Source organism: Triturus cristatus, chromosome 3_2, assembly GCF_964204655.1.
Source record: "Triturus cristatus chromosome 3_2, aTriCri1.1, whole genome shotgun sequence".
NCBI lineage: Eukaryota > Metazoa > Chordata > Amphibia > Caudata > Salamandridae > Triturus > Triturus cristatus.
Window position 1 is genome coordinate 437,704,209 of NC_140584.1, and position 22,276 is coordinate 437,726,484.

Here is a 22,276-nt window from a genome sequence, read left to right on the forward strand (position 1 = left end):
GATCAGCAAGACCGTCCACTCTGTTGAGTCATTCCTCACGCCACTTGTGTAGCTAACTTCATGACCTAAACTCCCACACCTCCTTTAATACTCCATTTTCTTTGTGAAATATTTCACGCGTCTTATCACATTGACATGTATTGTGTGCATCTATCCATCTTTGTATTGTTTGGACTCCATCTCAGACTTAAAAGCATTCTGATGTCTGCAAGGGTTTTCTGCTTAGTCTGAAACTGAGGAATTTCAGAGCAACCCCAGGTTCTACCGTGACGCACCAGGATTCATCCTGAGAGCATTCAGGCCACCAGGAGTGTGGCAAATACATTTAGCATATACATTGTAGTGAAATATAGAGACATTAAAATAATGTATGCTTACATATAATTGTGCTTAATCCTGAAATGTAAGCGCCTGATGATGCTGAGAGTTTGACTGTGTCTAATGATGATCAGTTTTGGATCCTAATGAACCTGAGGCACAAAACGATAATGTGATATGCCCGAAGGTTCACCTTTTCATAATGTAGTGAAGCCAAGACTGTAACTGTAATCTAGTTCTGGGGCCACCCACTATACCGCTAGACCATGCCCTTACTTCCTTAAAGTTACTACCTTTGTACACACCCTTGATCCACAGACTGGTTTCTCCTCTCAGTCAGTCTCTTTAGAGAGGCCTTGGTTGACTTATGCAACTGTTCAGAAAAAACAATGATTTTGGGAGTAAATGGATGACAGAAGAAATATATGGGACGTTTCATTCATAATATGGAAGGCTGCTGGTTCAACTTACCTCCCTGAATTTGACATGAAAAATCAACATCAAATGTTTGACCATATTTTTGTAGTTGCCTCCATGTTGTTTTATCCAATGAGCATATTCATTTCTCTCAAATCTTTTCCTACCCTGCAGAGCAGACCTCAGCTGCAAACTCTGATGCCCTGCAGAATGTTCACAATAAAAAATAAATCCTATGCATAACAGAGAATTTCAGAGGCTTGAATATATATTTTTTATTTTAATTTTATTGTTTGTCACAGGCACTGCCCCGAACAAGGCTTACCAATCAATCAAGTCGTATTTCTAAAGCGCTACTTGTCATCCAGGAGGGTATCTAGGTGGTAGCTGCTGGTCTTATTCAAAAAGCCAGGTCATGAGTCCCTTCTTCAATTCAGTCAGCGATGGTTCAGTGCAGGGGTGGAGGGGTAGGGTGTTCAAAGCTTTGACGGTGAGGTGGGAGAAGGAGTGTCCTCCGGTGCGGCTCTGGCATATGCATGGTATCTCTGCGACGGTGAGGTGTGCTGAGCGGAGATTCCTGTGACTGGTGGAAATGTAGGTGGTGGTTCATGTAGGCGGGTCCTTGGTCATGGAGGGCTTTAGAAGAGTGGGTCAGGAGTTTGAAGTGGCATCTCTTCTGAACTGGGAGCCAGTGGAGGTCCTTCAGGTGTTGGGTGATGTGGATTCTCTTGGATTGGTTGAGGATCAGTCTAGCTGCTGCTTTCTTGATTGACTGTAGTCTTTGCATGAGCTTGGTGGTGATGCCGGCATAGAGTGCTTTGCCGTAGTCCAATCGGCTGGTGATGAGGGCCTGCATTATGATTTTTCTGGAATTGATGGGGAGCCAACAAACAGGGGATAATTTTTCTGTTTAATCTGATTCATCAGTTCATAGCAAGTCCTTTGACATTTATTGAATTCCAGTGGATAACAGACAGTCATTCTAACCTCACCCAAGCAGTCAGATCCACATGCAATCCTGAATCTGCAGAGAAAACTATTGTGTTGCAATAGGGTTTCAGAGTGACAGCTCTCTCCCTGTGGAATCTCAAATACAGACAACGACAAGGAGAGTCTCCCTGGGCATGATCATGGGTGCCTTACACTGTCCATTCCCGTGAGTTTTTGTTTGATAACTTACCTGGGCCATACCCTGTCACCTCACACTTTGTCTCACAAGACCAGAAAATGACCAATCATTGTCCTTGTGCTGGGAGCCGACTATGTTAGTCCTCGTCACTCAATTGGTTGTCCTATGGAGGTGAGTAAGGGGGTAGGTGCTACCAAGCACTTGTCGGAGTTGGCAAGTCGTGCTCTGATGTTGTGTCCAGGAGGGTTACTGTATCTAAAGCACTCTGTTAGACAGACCTCAGCAGTGGTGGTAAGATGTTAGCAGATAGCTTATCACCTATGCACCATGTGGGGCTTTGCGTTATCGAGCTCCTCACACTGCGGAGAAGATTAGGTCACATTTACCTGTTTTCCCGTTTTGATCCTGATGAAATGCCAACAGGTTGCTCTCCGACTACACATGGCATGTAACATGTGGACCTGCAGTATAGACCCTAGCTTATTAGCAGGTCTATAGGTGACCAACATATTCACACTTACAGAGATAGGGACCAATTTCTCTGCCACTTCTTTTAATCTCAACATCAGCCAGGAAGATCACATTAAACATATTGCGGCATCTGGTCGACAGTTGATCTTATATTCACGCTTTCAGCAATCTTCTCACATTTTAGGACACAACATCCTCTGTCCTACTGTGCTTATCTGGCATATTTATAAAAAAAATCTCTGGTAAACTGCCCTCTTTGGGGGCCCGCCAGGCATTGCAGCGCCGGCCTGCCAAGGAGTATAGCCCAATGATGAAGCATGTCACATTTGGGTGAGTGACTGGAACTGGTCTTAAAAGCACGTGCTTCCTAGGGACCTGCATTCAGCTAGAGATAAATGCCTCTGGGACTGAACCTCCGTAACTGTATACTGTGATTTGATTACAATTTATATGAGGAGTGTGTATACTGGACCGTCATTCTCTTAGTCCTTTCTTGTGAGACTTATGTTAGTCCTCATCACTCAGTTGTTCGACCACTGGATGGTTCTCAAAGTATTCATGCTGTTGGATGACCTTATAGACGTCTAGTTTTGTCACTTGCTTCTCTGACCAATGATCATCAGTGTACTTCTGTGTGGGGCTGACCGTGTCTCCTTGTAGCTCATCATTTCTTGTAGTCATTGTTTCCAATTGCTTCTTTCTCCAAAAATAGCTATTGGTGTTCTGTGCTTGTGCTCAGGTCTGACCTTGTAGGTGAAAGGTTGCATTGCTCAGGTCTCCAAAAACGGACACCAGGGTGTCTTCTTGGATCATCAGAGCTATTTATTGAATGAAACAAGCATAAAAATCAGCTGCGTCCCATGCAGGTAAGAGCGGTGGGGAGGTGGTTCCGACAGTCGACGATAAGGGAAAATTAATTATTTATTTAATTTTCCCTCATGATCATCCATCGAAATCACCCCCGCCACCCGTCCCCACCACCCCACTGCTTTTAGCTTCACAGGCCGCAGCTGACAGAAATCCTAATTATCTAATAAAGTTCACAACGTTTAGCACAAGATCTAAAATAATTTTGACCAGAATCACACAATTTTCAAGTCATAAAGCTGGGATTCGAACACAATGCACACATTACACATTTGTAACTTAGTCATGGGACAATGTTTCCTCCTTCCTCTCCTCTCATTAAGGCAGCATCTCAACTCTGGGTCTACCAGCCTATTGTAAAACTGGGAGAACTGACAGGCTGGTGCCTCTAGACAGTTAACATGATTTGTAGCAAAGTCATTCACTTCGGTTTCAGAACTTGTCGTTTGTTTTTAGTTCCGTAATGAGATACTATTAACTAGTTTCCTCTTTAAGTTACTCTCTCAGAGACATCCTGTTTTCAGCACTCTTCAAAAAATCACTTTCATCAACATGTATAACTTGTCACTCATGTATCATCGCTCGAAGTGGTGAGGTCAGTTCTTAATTTGAGACGTTGGTTTCCCGTGCTCAACACCGGCACTTAATTTTCAACAGCGGCACTTATGACAGTCTGCCACCAGGTGGTGCTGTTTTTCTAATATAATGATGAGCACACCAACAGTTCTTCATTAATTCAATATATATTAAAAGTAACTAATACTTGCCGCCCAAGCCATTCCTATGCCATATGCAACAAGGGGGGATCCAAGTAACCCTTTAGGTCTGGGGTATACTAATATACACAAAAAGAGCAGTGGCCCACAAGGGGTAGATTATAAATCCTGAGTAAACAACAATAGTTTCTTAATTACTATTGGAATCCATTCAAAACTTCGCCTGTGACTTCAAAAGGTTATGTCAAAAACTATTCAAGGTAGCTGCAGATCTGGTTTCTGTTTGTGTTTTATTTTGTTATAAAATAGTGTCTACCTCTATCACATTCCTTAAATATTCAACTATTACATGATTCATCACATTCAGATATACGGAAGATATTTAACTTTTACAGGAATTTATACAATCTTTTCTCATATATTTTTTGAGTAGCACTAACGGCCCATGTCTTTTTTTGTTTGGTCTGGGTCCATTTTACAGGTAGTCCACATAAGTATACAATTGCCACCCAATCTGATGTCCCAAACCGATGTGCTATTAAACTTAGATTGGTATTTTTTGTGATTGCTCCTGTTCATTTCTTGTGGACTCCTTTAAAAAAAAAAAGTTGACGCATTTTGGCCTGTAAAGTTTCTGGCTTCTTCAGGACTATGCAAGGCGAGTGTGACCTGTACAGTCTTATTACTGCTGCCCTCAGCCGAGCATACTTTACTTTGTACTTAGAGACACTTAGAGACTTGAGACACATTTCCGCTTAAACAACTTTAGTGATATATCTCTACATGCGACGGTCTACATGGAAGGTCCTGTCTTAAAATGGCAGAGTTTCAAATTCTGCCACCGTTCTTATGGATTGGGGACCTAAAATAGTCTGAATTGTCCCACTTGTAGGAGTGTGATAATAGTTGTGGTGGTACTGGCATTAGCAGTCCTGGCCGGGGCAGTGGGTGGTACACGCTGCAGTGGCCTCCTGAGTCCTCGTAATTGCATGTCTGACAGCTTCCTGCTCCATCTGATGTCTCTTGGAGTGCCATTTCCTGCAAGTCCCTGGCAGCAGCTGCCCAGCCCGCTGTAACTGGGATACGGGTTCCTGTGGAGACTTGCTTGCACTGACTAAGTCAGCTCTGTGTGTCTTTAGTCTCACTCACAAAGAGAATGCTCCGTTTGTGTTCCCTGCACAGCCCACTCCCAGTTAGATGACCTGAGCTTGCTGGTGGTGGAAAACTGTTCCTTCATTTTAAGGTGTCACTTACAGTGGTTTGGCTTGTTTCCATTAGTTTGAGCCACGGTGGTAGACCAGGAGTGATGACTTTGCTCTGCTAACATGGAAGAACTTGTTTTGCGCTGTCCCACCGGCAGAGTCACCTAATGGCAATTCCCAGCAAGTGCACAACCTTCATGCTTAATCAACCACGGTCAGCATTTTGCTGTTACTTCTGTTGCTTGCTTTGGGAATAGAGAACAAGGTGATTCATCTACTCAGTTTAATCAAGAGTAGACTCTGCTGTTCTCCTTGGAGCTGGCAGGGTGTTTTCCAAAGTGGGCCACTTGACCAATTCAAGACTGTTGGACGGAGGAGGTGATGGGATGATGGACAGAGCCTTGTGATGAGTTTTGGCAGCTGTGGTTGGTCCCAGGACTGTCTTCTTGCAGAAGATGGTCAGTGAATCGCTGATTTCTATGCGCCACTCTGCCCTGTGATGGATCCTTGGAAATCCCAGGGTGCAATTCCGTGCTAGCAGATAAAGTAGGATCCCTGAGGTAATACAAAGCAAAGGGTTGGTGAGCGGGGGCATGACCGTAGAACAGCAGAACCCAAGGCACAGTGCTTGTAGCTTTAGTGCTTTGAGTATGTCTCCACATCTGGCAGGTGCCTTATGATTATTGTCAGTATAAGGAAACAGCAAGCTTTCAAAGCTCTGCCTCAGACTGCGCTACTCCCACTTGGAGAAGTCTTGACACCATGGTCCCTTAGGAGAGCATCCCAGAAGTATATGGTAGTACCAGCAAAAGGCCAAAAAGGCGCATGTGAATGGGGAGACTATGAGGCTCACCATTACAAAAAGGTAAGAGGGTTTTGCAAAGGTGACTTCAATCGACTTGAATGACAGAGTCTGACTGTGGACGAGTTTAACGCCTTGTACTGCCACCTGGGTGAAGCCGTTGTGCCAGACGGGAAAACGTTGCCAGATGCGTGGGAACTATAGTCAATTTATGGAAGAACCAGCAAGACGAACTGCCTCTCTCTGGCGTTCAGAACAATCCCCTCCAGAAATCTTTGCTGTTTTACAATAGTTTTGTATTATTAAAAAATAAATCCCGGGGGAGCTTTTTTTTCACAAAGATCTTAAAAACAGTTCAGTAACTTGCAACCTATGGCTAATGTAGAGCATCGCCATTAATCAATTTAAACGAATGAAACAGCAAATCACACCAAAAGCTGTGCTTTAAATGAGCAGGGACTATCAGAAACTGAGAACCTGCATTACTTTGGTTTTAAAAGGCGAGTATCAGCACTTCTCTGTAGAAGTGTGCTACGGTGGCAGTCCAGCGCCAAGACACCCCAGAGTATTCGTACGCTCAGCAAGTTGTAATAACATGACATAAAGTTTACTGGGAAAGTACGGGTATTTGTCAATAGCAAACAGGTACTTAGGAACAGTATCTTCACCTACACTTCTACATTCCCATTTCAAGCACTCATCAAACGTGTCTCTGCTCATTTGTCAATGGTAGAAGTATTCATATAGAGAAGTTTCCATGTGAGTGTATTTTGCATTCAAGTGCAGCAGACATTTCCTTTTAAAGTTTCATTTTTTTGTAACTTACGTGAAGTAAATAATATTCCTGAAATCCTCCAACAAGCACACTTGTTTCTTATAAAACGAAAACCTATGTTAATGATGAGGCTGGACCAATATTTCGACATGCCCAAGTTACATATTGATGTCCAGGGCATAGAGTGCATAAGCGCAGAAAGGATCCTCAATTGCCATGTCTCTGTCCAATAAATTGCCAAGTGGCGAAGAATCAGCAAAGGGATAACAAGTAGTAGGGCAACTTAAAAATTCACACTGTGACCTCAAGAGGACATACCCTTGAACACTTAGAGGAAAGCTCAAATCTAAAAGATGGTCACCTTTTGCTACTGAAAATTCCATGAATGCGGCTCATGCAGATGGATGCCTGAAACACGTGCAAAGCAAACCTAATATTTGCTTGGTGCAGATATGGAGGGCACCACAAAGAGAAAAAAGGGTAACAGAGAAATGAAGTGGGCACAATGAAAGAGAATTCAGAGAGGGTCAACAAAAATCAAATTGGTGGGATGCATGGTGTTAGAAATGGGGGTCTCTAGTTGGCAGAGGTAGGTACCTGTTTCCAAATAGGGACCCTTGCTTCTAGTCAGGGTAAGGGGGATACACTCCTAAAATAAATCTTGCTCACCCCCTTGGTAGCTTGGCACGAGCAGACAGGCTTATCTCAGAGGCAGTGTGTAATACAGTAATAAAGATATGACTTCAAATGGTAGAAATAGTTCAGTTCAAAGCAAATTGCAGATGCAACACTTTTCACACAAAGTACCTTGGATGCGTCACGCACACAAACAAAAGGGGCCGCAGGGGAGGTGATGCGTCAGTTCCTTACACTCAATGAAGGTGATGCGTTGGTTCCTTGCTCGGGGGGAAGTGATGCATCGGTTCCTTACTTCTGCGCAGGGGAGGTGATGCATTGGTTTCTTACTGCGTCCCCCAATGATGCGACAGACCTGGCGACTCGATGCGATGCAACGATCCGGGACGATGCGTGGGTTTTTTGTAGCCGCACAGCAGGGCTAGCGTCGGAATCAGTACGGTAATCTCGGACTTCGGAGAATGGTGCACTCGATGTGGCATGCTGTGATTTCTTGAGCCACGGCCAGGCACTGCAATGATTTCTTTGACGCTGCGTTGGAAACAGATGCGGATGCGTCACGCTTCTTGTTGTTGCGTTGCTTTTCCAGCTCCCAACAGCCAAAACATCCTCCAGAGGCCCAGAACAGCTACAAAAACCTATTGGCAGGTCAGAACTCCCAGCAAGGAAGTTCAGGGAGCGTGGGTGAAGTCTTTGTGTCCCTGAGACTTCAGAACAGGGAGCAGGCTTTTTGTCAAGCCCTTGGAGATCTTCCTCAAGCAGGTGACACAGCAAACAGCAAAGTCCTTTTTACCTTTCCTTGGCAGAAAGTAGCCACTGTAGGCCAACCCAAGACAGCAAACAAGACAAGGGCAGTTTCTCCAGCTCTTCTCATTGCAAGGGTTCCTTTTGATTTCCCAGGAGTGATCTTTGAAGTCTTTTCTATCCCCGAGACTTCCAACACACAGCAATAACACAGGAGGCAAAGGCAAAAATACAGGCGAAACCCACGCCAATGATGCCAGGCCTAACACATGGGAGGTGCATTGGAAAAAAAATCAGATGAACAATAAAAAAGAAATCTCAGGGTAAAAATGGAGGAGAAATCAGAGGCTGACAATGAAAAATAAATTAAGAAATTGGCATGGCAATGAAAAATGACTATTATAGATAACTCAGGAGGCACGAACCTCTTGCACAATATCTGCGTTAGGTTATGGCCCCCTACGGTATTCCATTACGTGGTGTAATTCACTCTGTATCACTCTATGCCAATTATATGCTGTTGTATTTCCGAAATTTTAATGAAAGTAAACACACGATAGCCACTGTTTTCTCAAGTTTTGGGAAAATATCCGGCTTATGTCTTAACGCTTCCAAATCCGTCGCATACTCCTTTTATGATACATATGCCTCTCCCCATTTACAATTTGGCCAGATGCAATTTAGAGTAGAGCCTGTTACCTTTAAATATTTGGGTATTCACATCTATAGAACCAGTGTAGATACCATTGATGGTAATTTGGTGCAGACTATTAATTCACTACGTTCCCAGATTTCCTTCTGGAATACGTTACAATTGACAGTGGCGGGCCGCTTGGCTGTGCGTAAAATGGTTAAGTTGCCCAGACTCTTTTACCATTTTGTGAATCTCCCGGTTGTACTACTGGTCTGGATTTTTTAAATGTTGGATACCCTGTTGTCCTCTTTACTTTGGGGGTCGGGCAGACGTAGGTTGGCATTGGCTAAGTTGCAACTACCTAGTGATGCGGGCGGGCTGGGAGCACCTGATTTCAATCCATATTGTATAGTTGGACAGCTACAGTGGTTAGCATATTGGTTGGCAGGCCAGAATTTATTTGAAATTGGGCAATCCCCTGACGTTTTAAAGCGTGGAACCCTTCAGGCGCTGCTATGTCCGTGAGCGGATAAGTTGCGTGATCCTCCTTATCTCCTACATATTGCACTACACTATTGGAAACAAGCTCAAAAGTTAGCAAAGCTGCCCTTCCCATTCGCCCCGAATATCCCACTCTTTGGCTTACCTACTAAACGAGGAATAGTATCAAGGGCTCGGATAAGGGGGTGGACACAACTGGGTATAGAGACAGTTGGTGAGTTCTTCCTGGATGGAAACCTGATGCCGCACAATGAATTTGTACGCACTCATTCAGTACCTGACACTTTGTTTCTCACTCATGCACCAATTGTGCATTTTATTCAGAAATATTGACTCATAGACCAGAAGGAACCTCCCACTTTAAAATTATTGAAATCCCTTCATATAATGGGGCATGGCCGTCACCTGGTACGCTGGCTCTATCCGGGATTGAGGGAGCATCTACATACCCCATTACAACATCTTAGGCAGAAATGGGAAACAATACTGCTACGTGAATTAGAGGATAGAGAATGGGCCCTAATGGTAGAACACCCTCGGCGAGTCTCCCGTGATTGCCGATTAAAAACGATACAATTATTCATATCACACAAAGCATATCTTGCCACGACGACAGATGTTCCCTACTGCATCTTCGGTCTGCCCGAGATGTCCGGCATGGGATGCTGATTCTATTCATATGTTATGGTCCTGCCCAGTATTGGGGTGGTTCTGGTCCGAAGTTACCCAGAGTCTAATGGTACTGACAGAACGCACACCTTGGGACACAATGAAGGCCTGTCTCCTAGGGCTGTTCCCGCTCCCTATGATGGCGAAATTATTACGCCGTTTTGCAGGATTGGCCCTGATACTTGCCAAAAGATTGATTACACAGCGCTGGAAATCCCGCGCGGCACCCCGTGAAGGCAAGTGAAGAGAGGTTATCAGGTGGGTGGTTGCAGAGAGGGAATCACTACAGCGTGAAGAATATAGGGGACTCCGAAAACGTCCAATATACTTAGACTGGGCACACCTGATAGAACTTTTTAAAGCAGACACAGGGGGTGAGTCGGAAGACTCACAGGCTACAGGGATAGAATGCGGTGGGGACACTTGATTACTGCCTGTGAGTTGGCTGGATTTCTAAAGGATGTTCTGTTTCCCCCGGATTCTCCCTGTTCCCCGAATGTTCCCCTTTTTCCCCTTTCTCCCCCTCCCCCTCCTTCTTCCTCCCACTCCCCCCTCCTTCTCCATGCCTCCCCTTCCCTTTCCCCTGTGATTTCGGACCTGACAACCACCCAATACAAAACATCTGGTAGGGTGTATTATCTCCATAGCGGCAACAGTTTTCATTGTTTAGTTTTAGTTTTGTTTGGGGTGGGTTCTAGTTGGGTGGGGGATAATGGGTACTGGTACGTCTGACATTAATCACATTGTTACAGTTTATGTACTTATAATGTGTCCACCTTCATATCTTTGCAATGCTGCCTCACCTAATATTCAGTTGGTAATAGTGCTGAGTAATGAAAACGATGAATATGTATGCGACTATTACCATCTTGTCATAGAAAAATGTAAACAAAATGTCTGCTTATAATCATGAAGGAGTATGAACCATCCGCAGGACTCAATAAAGTTTGTGTTAAAAAAAAAAATAGATAACTCAGGAGGTGAAAATGTAAGACAGATCGAGATAGATAATGACAAGGAAATCAAGGTGAGCAAAGTAGGAAAAATTAGGTGGCAAGAAAGAAGAGGAACTGGAGGGTCACTGTTACACATAAGTCAGGTGGCAATATTGAAAGAGTAATCGGGGCAAATCCAGAAAACTGAGTAGTGACAATTAAAGAGAATCAGAGTCGAACAATGGAAGCTACTTAGGGGGTGTCAGGAAAAATCATGACTGAAAAAGATACTGGGTCTCCTTAGAGAAATGAAGGGGTGATAATATTAGAAAAATCAAGGGTAACAGTGAAACTGATAGGAGTGATGACTGAAGAGTAGTCAAATGCGACATTGACAGAGAAGCCGAGGTGGGACAGCAAAAGAGAAGGAAGGGTGCTGAAGGAGACATCCGAGGTCAGCAGTGGGAGAGATCTGAGAGGACAGCACTGAAGAGAAGATCATGGAAGTAGGATTGGAGATATGACTGCGAGAAAGTAGTAGCTTTTCTGCAGTGCACATCATGGAAGGTCGAGAGTTATGAAACAGATGCAAAGACTGTGGGTGAAGGGTAACGGAATAGATACAGTCGCACTAATGGCTTGCAAAAAAGTAGGTAATAAACAAATAGGCAGCAATAGACAAAGAACTTCCACCAGCTTCAAATGCAGCACTGGAAGAGTGGGTTGGTTTCTAAAGCGCACCCTAAGCAGCAAGTTTGCTGTAAATCTTGAGGTAAATCTATTGCAAATCAGAGGTGTTGGGACGATGAGGGCCCTAGCCTGGAGACTTTCACTTCTCCAACCTCCAGAAGGCCTTGATTCCCTATGGTGTGGTGCGGGTTGACAGTGGACTGTCACAATATCTTTCAAAGCCCCACTGCTCTGATAAATCACACAGGAAGAGGCGCCTGTACCATGATGGAGATCAGTGTCTATTGTAGGCAGCCTTTTTTAGAAAGGGAACCGTCTCCTGCCACCGCACAAAATCTACAATAAAAAGAAGTGCGCAGGCGAGGATGCAAAGGGCAGAAGGAGTGAAAAGACAATTCCACTCTAAAAAAATTTCAGATGAAATTCCCCGATAAGGACCGAAGTATGACTATATGAAAAATGCAACATTTAAGTAAGACCAAGAGATGAAGGAATTGAGACATTTTAAAGGTTATTCCTCTGATATTTCAACACAGATCCAGTACAAATCGTTCACCACAATTATCCCCTATCTTTTAGATTTTTAAAAAAAATTCTGATCATTGCGCCCAAAACAAAAATCTGCAAACAAAGCAAATAAGAGAAAAAACATACTTTCCTGTGTGAACCCTCTATAGTATCTTGTTACTTAGCAACACGCTTACAGAAAACTAAAATCTAATTAGCACGTTAATTAGGGCCAGCTTGTTGAAAATGCAGTTTCACTTGAATGACTGGTTTGGCTAACAATGCGTGTCCTTCAAAAGTACTGTGTGTATTAAGTGAGCGGTGCAATGATAGGGCGCACACTGACTGGTATCTTGAAGGTCTCACCACGGCTGATGATGCAAGTTACCTCTCTCCTCACATTGTCTGCAGAGATTTGTAAATATGGCATCTGGGCATCTCACGTAGCCCAGATCCAGGGCAGTTGTGCATGATCTTCTAGGAAGTAGAAAGCAAATGAAAGTGTAGATCCTGGTGAGACTGGAAGAAAATTGCATGTTGTAAGTTCCGCCATGTTTTCATCATGTTTATAAATTCGTGTGACTTCTACCCACTGAACCTGCCATCATAAAGTCTCTTTCTTTGAGAGAGCCAGTGATGGGGGTCTGTGAAGACGTGGTGTTGGCAGAATTGACTTAAGTTTTTCTGCTGAATTTCTCAAAACAGAGAAATTCCTCATGTATTTATGATCATTTTCGTGCACAAGGGGGTGAATGCTGGCTATTCTGAAAGCTTACCTTGCATATGAAGAGCCTCTCTGTGTTAGTTTTGCACTTGTGAAGTTATGTAAAATTTCATAACAGTTTATTGATCCTGTTGGAAATAAGTATTTGTCTCCAAAATGTGCAAGAATGTAAAAACAAAAATAAACGTAGTTCAATCTTGAGAATAAACAATCTCCCATCCCTATTTTTGATATCTCCTGCACACCCTGATATTGGAATAGACAGCGATAGAAAAAAAAACACCTTGTATTTTGCCAATATTAAGAAACCATGGAAGGAAGTCAAGAGGCGCCTTTGGCAAGGGAGGAAGACCAGGCAAGAGTGGTATTTGGAAATCTTAGAAACTCTCAATTCCTAGATGTCACCTTTTGGAATGATGTAATCGTTCCATGGAAGTCTTTGAAAAGCTGACATTGCTATTATCCATGCTCATGTTGTGTTTTTTCACCTACATTTTATAGTTTGCCCTCTGTCCGTCTCTTGCCATAGCAATCAATGCTGTCCCATTAGTACCTTCTTGGCTCCTGCCGGGTGGTATTAATTAATGACTAGTTGCTTGTTCAGCAAGTTTGAACTGGACTGTGATTTCGCTTGTCAGAAATACCAAATACTTAAAACATCTGCTTGGATGTGATATGTGCATTAACAAGTGCAAGCAGAGCTCTCCGATCCCTCTGGTGGTCACTGCTCAGCATGATACAACTGCACATGGTTATCAGAGGAAGATAAGGAAGACCCTTCACCTGCACTTGAACGCTTCTGGAAAAATATTTGTAGTGAATGTTCTTCATTGTATTAAACTTTACTGACTAGATGTCCCTTCATCGACACCACAACTACTGATAATATCCTTGTTGCTCTAGCTATGTCTAAACCTCTTTAAGACCCTCTTGTGCACTGCTTCAGCTTCTTTGCTTTTGGTTTTACCATAACTGCACTCTCTATGCTTAGACTCCCGATCCTAGCCTATAATTACTACTTCCACCTATTGTTTCTGCCCTATGACAGTCTTGCTGTTCCATGCAGAAGCAGGAGGCTTGATGTTACCTGTGTGATGAAGAAATGTCCTTGCTGGCCATGCAAACTTTGGAAATTTAATTTGTCCTGCAATGTAGGTCCTACCGTGACCGGTGTTAAGATTTTCTGCATTGTGGAGCTGCTTGTACAGACATGAAAGGTTTGTGGGTGGCACAGTGAAGGTTGAGTGAGTGGTTCGAGGCTATAAAAATAGTGATATCAGTGAAAGTGTCACAATTACTACTGGATTCGACCCTAACATTTGTTTTGTTCTTGCTATGCAGGGGCACTGGACTAAGCAAAACCAAGAAAACATATCTGCCAATGTTGCATTGATATTTTCTACCATTTTTGCTCCCCTGTCTAATCCTCAGGTCCATCCCCCTGCAAGAGGAGATAGCATGAATCTAATGAGAACCGACATGGGGAACACTCATTCACGAGTTCCAGTCAACAGTGGTAGCTTCTGTCTAAATGAATGAAAGGACAAAAAATGAGGACAAAAGCAGCAGCATTTAATGCCTAAGTTGAATCCCAATCAAAGGAAAAATCATTTGACCTCGGTGGACTCCATCTTGTTCAGCATATTAGGAAAGACGTAAAAAGCCATAGTTAACAAACCCCATAGGATCGCATTGATGAGATCATTGACTGAATTGTAAGAGACCTGTGTCTTGTCCCATCTGTCAGCGAAGGCCTTCATGGAATTTCTCAATGTGATTTGATCACGTAATAGTTCTTGTTCCCTCTTTCTTCTTTTCTATCTCTTCTGATGAGGCTCACATTTTTCCTTCTTTCTTCTACTTCACTTCAGTTTTCAGGACACATAGGCCGCTAAGACCCTTTATGGGCAGCCCTTGAGGTTGACGAAAACCCTCAATCTCTTGTGTGGCAAAGGACTACTCATAAAATTGGAGATCTCTGCCAAGCTGGCAGGTATCATTGTTTTAAGTTCATTTGCTGGTGCAGTGGATACAGATAAGGCAGAGGGAACCCCAAGCTGGCACCATGTTTTATTACCCGCTCAGCATTCATTTTTGAAGTTAAAAAAATCAATAGCCCTGACATACAGAGACATTCTTTCCCTGTACATCAGGGCCACTGACTGTTAAACCAGATGTCTCCCTAAAATCTTTAGCGCTCAAGTATGATTATTACAGTATCAAAATATAACCCCTTAACTTGAACATCTCCAGTTTGCGATGCAGACTTATTGGTTTCAGACTGTGGGGTGCATAGTGCACCCTCAGAGCGTTTCCACATGTTTTCACAAAAATAATGGAAACTGAGTTTCATATCGAAGCAATGTAAGTTCAGTCTTAACTGGATGACTGGCTTATACATGCACTAATTATATCTTTGACAGTGAGTGGCACTCGAGGCCTCATTAGAAGTGGTCCTTTATTTGGTGTAGGGATACTGGGTGAATGGAATCTCTGATTCTGGACAGCATTCCTGCACCAAACAAGGACATCATAAGTTATCCCACGAGGAATAGGGAATATCATCTGAACCAAGGAATATTTGACCCTTTCCCGCATGACAGTCCATGTTTCCAGGCTGCATGCCCATTCCGCCGACATTTACCACCTACTTTATGAGGGTTTGGCCCAGGTACAGGGCCAAGGAGTGGAGGAAGAGCACAATAGGGCAAAACAAGACAGAGACGAGTGTTAACTGCTTCCCCTCCCCCAGTGCTGAAGAGGGCCTGGCCTGCTGAGGTTGATCTGCACCCTTGCTTAAATCCCCTACCAGCGGTTTCACCGGATAAAGATCTGCACCTGGTGAAACTGGATCATGTACAAGAATTAGCATTTGCTTGATATTCAGTAACTTAATGAGGGGTGTCTTAACAATCAGGGGGACATTTGTCCTTTGTTATGTTTTTGCACCCATTCCCTTCATACTACAGGTGATAATAAAACATAGGAGATTAAGTAGTTGGTTAATACAGAAGTTGAGTATGGGCTATAGAGTCAAGCAAAGTGCCTCACAGAACATCAATAGACATTATAGGAACTTACCCGGATATTAAGGATTTCAAAAAAAATTCCATTTAAACCTCTTCAAGTTGTCCCCATTGACCTGATTATGTATAAAGTGTTGTGTTGGCAGTATGCCCTAGTTAGATGCATTGATTAGTTAGGGGTGTTAAGTTATTGGTTTGTATCCTTGCAGGTTGAACTGCAGGTTCTGACCCTAAACACTTGTACACATTTTCTTAAGATGCTTGTATATTCTTTCAACACCAAGATGTGGTTTTCCTTGCAACATAATATCCAGTCTCTCTAGATGTAGCAGAGGATTTAAGATTTCTCAATGTCGGACAAGAATGTTGATGTACATCGACCAAACAGCTCATTTCTGTAAATGCAAGCATCAGTACAGGAACTTTGTGGCAGCTTGCTGAGGATCGAAGCTAACAGAGTCTACCCTGTGACATTTTCTGCTTTATTACAGAAGCATAAAACTGGAAGATTATTATTTCCCTGCCCTTATCCACTGTCGCAATAAATTGAAACTCATACTCTTGTGGGGGCTACAATGGAAACGTACAAGTTGGAAAAGTATCAGCGCTGGATGTACGTCAGTCAGCCACAAGGGTGCCACGATTCATATCTATGACACATTGACTACTTGAGTTGCCTACACCTTAGCAGCATCAAAAGTGTCTTGTATTGCAGCCGAATACGCCCTTAAGCAGGACATGCTGTCATAGTCAAAAGATCAGCGCGATAGCATTACAATTTTACTGCATATTCACCCTCAATAACTCCAAGGCAATAAGCAGCTTGGGTGTTTCATTATGTGTATGGCAAGTCACGAGGAAAAGTGACAAGAAGTTAAAGTCTAGTTAATGATTGGGAATCCTCTTTACACCACAGTGTGCCTTGTCCCATGCCCCCACCCCACTCCCCTGCTGTAAACGTTAGGGGATTAAAACATAATTTTGTTTGCTTAATTACACTAGAAGTTGACCCAGGGGTCTTCTTGGTGATTATCGGATGGGAATGACGAGACCCCCATACAAGGGTAACGACGTTGGATCAATGTGGCATTAAGGTGTACCTTAAGTTCATACATACTACCTAAGTTTCCAAGGTGACGAGGAAGACATGATTCATTGAGTTTGCGATACTTTCAGTAGAAGACTTTGGTAAGGTGGCCCTAGGGATTTCCTTGGGCTCACCTTTGGACCCCCTGCCACAGAAATTCTGGAAGGAGTTTAAATCAGAGCTGTTTCCTACACTCCGGCTGATCTGTAATCAGTCTCTCCTTAGTGGTGTGGTCCCGTCCCAGTGGAAACAGGCACTGGTGACTCCTCTGTTAAAGAAGTCCACTCTGGACCCTGCCATTCCCAACATCTATAGGCCTATCTCCCTCTTGCCTTTTCCGGCCAAAATTGTAGAAAGAGTGGATGGAAGCTACCTCTCAAAACACCTCGAAATGAACAAAATCCTAGAGGATGTACAATTTGGCTTCCGGCCTGCGCATGGCAGTGAGACGTCTTTGGTGACTGTGATGGACGAGCTTCGGATGCGGGCAGACAGAGGGCAGGCAGCAGTTCTTATTCTGCTCGACCTGTCTGCCGCATTCGATACGGTCAACCATGTCATCTTGCTGAGGAGGCTGAGGGAGGTAGGGGTGACTGGCCTCGCGTTGAGTTGGTTTCAATCCTTTCTTTCAGATAGGAGTCAAGCAGTGGCCCTTCCTCCTTACCAATCTGCCTTTACCAACATCACACATGGTGTGCCCCAGGGTTCCGCAATTAGCCCTATTCGCTTTAATATTTACATGCTACCCCTGATCGCTGTCATTAGGGCGCATAATATTAATATAGAAAATTATGCCGATGACACACAACTGATTCTCTCCTTAGAGGGAGATCAGTCGACTTCTTTGGAAGTGTATCATGGCTGCTTGCGGGCCATGGCTCACTGGTTATGGGGAAACTCTTTGCAATTTAATGCTGGAAAGACCGAGGTCCTTTATTATTCAGTCGGGAAGGTTCCTTTTGTGCTGCCTGTAAACTTCTGGCCTTTAAATTCACCTCCTGCATTGCGACCGGTGGAGAAGGTTCGGAACCTGGGCGTTATGTTTAATAACAAATTAACATTGGAGGCTCAGGTTAACCAAACAGTGGGCAGTTGCTTCGCCATTATTGGAACTCTGCGAAAGATCTTCCCCTTAATGCCTTCCCAGGCACGAGCGTTAGTAGTACAAAGTACTATACTAAGCAGATTAGATTATTGCAATGCGTTGCTACTTGGGTCCCGAAATATCTTTTAGATAGACTTCAGCGGATTCAGTCAACAGCAGCCAAGTTAGCATTAGGCTGGCCTAGAGATTCCTTATCCTCACTGGCTATGGCGGAGCTGCATTGGCTCCCAATTAGACAAAGAATCCAGTTTAAATCTCTCTGCTTAATGTTCAAGGCCCTGCATGGGATCGGGCCCGTCTCCATGCAGAGAAAGTTTGAATGGTACATTCCAGGGAGATGCTTGCGTTCCTCCTCAGCTAGACTGGTGAAAATACGAAGAGTCAAGAAAGTAAAATCAGGCGGCAGAGCCTTTGGTGAATCAGCTGCCAGACTATGGAATGAGCTTCCGCTGGAATTGAGACAAGTCAGGGCCCTTTTCCCTTTTAGGAAGAGATTAAAAACCTGGCTATTTCCCAATATCTAGTTTGTTGTCAGCTCCTCTGGGTTTACCCATAAATTGTGCACTCGTGATTGTCAGCGCCAGGATGCCTGCTAGGTGATAGTGCGCTTTACAAGTGAGATCAATAAATTGTATTGAGAGTATACTCTATATCAGGTGTAATCTGGCATCTCATCTGTGTTCCGATAGGAGAAAATACGTCTTTGACGTTTCTTTATTAAAGAGAAGTTATCAATATTACAGAGAACATAAAGTCACTATTGTCACAGAAACATATCCTCTGTTCAATGGAAAGCTTTTAAGCAAGAAAGTGAGGTCTGCGTTGAGAGCTATAGCAAAGACTTTGAATTTGAAGAGGGTAGTCACCGAGAGATAACTTAGGCAGGCCAGATCATGTGAGACATAGTTACATTACTCATTGACAGAGTGACCGAAGTTCTAAGATATCAGCTAGTACCATCATTTGGCAAGAGACTGGCCAACCTCGATGTTTTAGAGACAGCTACCCTCTGCCAGGCTCTTTGCATTCATGCAGTGCAAGGTACACTGTGCCTGGACAAGAACAGCCTTCCACATTGTACTGCACATGTACTACCTTGGGGTGAAGTGGGCATCCTGATGTTGCCACAGTAAAAAGGTGGTCATGAATGTGTAGCTGTCATTGTGTCTGCTCCTTCATCACGATGAAGGGGTAATGCTTTCAGGATTATTTGCAAACAAAAAAGAAAATAAAAAAATGACAGAATTATAAGACGGTATTTAGTTTAGGAAGTGTAGATTGCTTCTAAACCATATCTATTTTTTTTAAAAGATTGATGGTGCTGCTTATGCAGCTGGAAGAAGGGCTGGGTCAGAAAGTCCTTGAGAAAACTATGAGAGCGATTAGTCGTTTCTTGTCATACTCTCAACCTTCTATGCTGTTGTTGTATTAACTGTTTCCTTGTTACTTGTGAAGCTCTTCGTTGTCCTTGTGGCGAAGTATGTTATACAATACAAATATGTTTAATAAATAATAAAAATACCTAAAAAAATCATCTTTTGCAGCATATTTGTGCTGCTAAATTTGTAGATGCAACACTGTTTTTGGTGTGTGAGGGCATTTCGCGGTATTTTTCAGTCTCTATGTTGCTGGTTAGAGGTGAGAGGGCAATTGGTCAGCCATCTTTTTTTGTTGAGATTTATATTTTTTCAAGTATGCTTTTTATGCCAAGTGTATTTTTGGCTACTGATGTTAAATTGTGAAAGACAGGGCATTTGCCATCTAGGGCCATATTACAGAAAGTGCCTTGGGGGCGTAATTGGCATTTGCGCCCACTTTGCAGGCCCCTGGGGCACTTTGGTATTACAAAGGGGCCGCAGACACTTGTGCAGCCCCTTCTATAAAAGTGCCAGCCCTGTCTGCAGGGGGCATTCCCTAATTTACTTGGGGCACACCACTTGCAAATTAGGGAATCCCTGTGACTCTGTGCCCGCGATGTATTACAGACATGGGCGCAGAGGCAAAGAAGTCCTCAGGAGGTACGCTCACAGTGCGCCACCTAAAAGGGGGCGCTCTGTCAGTGCGCCCCCTGATGGCAGCCCTCTGGCTGGAGGAAAGAGGGTCTCATGGACCCTCCAGACATCCCCTTGCAGGTGGGTGCAGTCACTGACTGCACCTGCCTGCAATGGGATGGGATCCCTAATCCCCTTTAAAAGTGCTGGTGGGTTGCCACCTGAACTGTGAAAAGACGGAACGCTGTAAAGCAGCAGTTCTGTTTTTCACCTGAATGCACTGGGGGGCAGCACATTCATCATAATAGGGCACACTTTCATTGTTTCGGCCGGTCGCAACCTTTAAAAGTCGCTTGTATTCAATTTAATTCATTTAATTTTATATTGGGTTAAAGTCTATTTTAACTGTTCCTACAGGCACATTTATGAACTAAGATTTCTACTAATTTCCACTGGTGACCACGCTATAACTGTGTATGTGGCATCAGAATTTTACGGAAACATTTTTTCTGAATCCATTCCTTTCTTCTAATTGTCTCAGTCACTTTAGTCACTTTTTAATTTTAGAGCATTCATTTTTTCAAAACATCTGCTACTAACTAAATGACGGCATTCATGGGTGACAAATTAACTTTCACAGGACAATATAATTGGTGAGTTCTCCAGTCCTTCGTTATGGTGGTTGATGTCCACACTCACATCTGTTCTTTTGCCGTAGGTCATCAAACTCACCTTTGAAGAATTTGAATTGGAGAGGGGGTATGACACGCTCACCATTGGCGAAGGAGGCCAGGTCTCAGACCAGAAGACAGTACTATATGTGTAAGTATAAGAATGGTGACCTGACACAACACAACTGTGGGATACAATTACTGTACTTAGAGCACATGACACCAATAATATAGGGGGAAAGGTGTGGATCCCCAGAATCGTGAAAGAGAGTGTTAGCTTAGAGCTATAATATAAAATATATATTATGTGTGTTGCACACCACTTCTCTTAAGTACTGCTGAACATAAGTGTGGGTAGAGAAGCATGCCGGCCTAAAAATGCTTTAAAATCCATTTCTAGTGCAATTGTATTTATCTTTTTATCCCTCAAGAAACAAGACCTGCCTCTTACACCGTTCTCTTTTCTGATGTCACACTTCCAGTGTTTTTTTTTATTGTTTACTATCCTTAGTAAGAAAAGCTGTACCATTATTATGTTCCATTTCCCAAACATAATAACAGGTAGGATACTCATCCACAACCTACCTGTTATGTAGCAGAATTTCACCCACTCAGCAAATCTCTATGTAGAAACTGCATTTATCTTAAGATATTTGACCCCGTAACCATAGGAGCATTGAATGTATCTTCAATGTTCTCCGTTATACTTTCTGGTTAATTGACTGATCACCACAGAGCAGGTAGCAGTTGGAGGTGCGTTAACACACAGCTGTACTCAAATATCTCTCGGGATGCCTTTCGAGGTAGTAACATCATCAATCATAAGCTTACTTTAATTGAGGCTTGTGTGGATGATGACAGGCTGAGCCTCACTATGGCAACACAGGAGCTCCTGCTGTTTGCCTGTTAATACATTGTCAGTGAACTACCGCTTCTCTGCCGTGCTGTTGTCGCGGATGGTAACTGTATCGATGAAACTGTACAATAACACATGGAACTGAGTATTTAACCAGACATTGGGCATGGAGCACAGCATATCATGATCCAGTGTGGAGCAAATCTTCTCTACAACAAACTGTTCCATGTACTTAACAGTACTTGGTAGAACGCTACATGTTACAAGTGCCATGGCGAGAGGTGGGTTGATATGTCAACATTCTGTGTACCAGAGTCGTAATAGAACCCATTGACATTGTTCCAGAGTACAGCAGCTAGACAGCCACATCATCTGCCACATTTAGAAAGCTGACCCTAAAGCGGGAGGTTGCCTGAGGCACATTGCCATGCTTGAGCAGAAAAGGAAATAACCCTTTTGTCCATGGAAAAGCACAGGTGTTAAACATATCTTAGAAGCAAGATATATATTGTGTGGCAATGTCTTTGCAGCATAAGTTCCTTCAACTGGCTTATGCTTCCAGTTGGGCTGAGAGCTGGAATCCTACACATCAGGTCCCAACATAACTGCAAACAACTCTCTTCTGCAGAAGCAAACTGTCACTTATTTAAGGCGTATGATCTGCTCTGGAACAATTGAATGAATAGGTCAAAACTGCTTGCATGTTGAGTGACCGAGAACCCAGGTGTTCTGTGCTATGGAATTTTATATAATATAACTAGAGGCACCGAGCTGCCGGTCACCGCCTATATCGGAACCCATCT

At 43.4% G+C, this 22,276-nt stretch overlaps 1 protein-coding gene across 1 annotated transcript in view; it reads left to right on the forward strand.

The window, feature by feature from the left end:
• The window catches only part of CSMD2 (CUB and Sushi multiple domains 2), a 1,634,099-nt gene that overhangs the window by 1,068,602 nt on the left and 543,221 nt on the right, over window positions 1–22,276 (forward strand). The window contains exon 11 of the mRNA XM_085648024.1: window positions 20,665–20,768. Within this exon, the coding sequence (XP_085504150.1) occupies window positions 20,665–20,768 (104 nt within the window). The remainder of the gene's footprint in view (window positions 1–20,664; window positions 20,769–22,276) is intronic.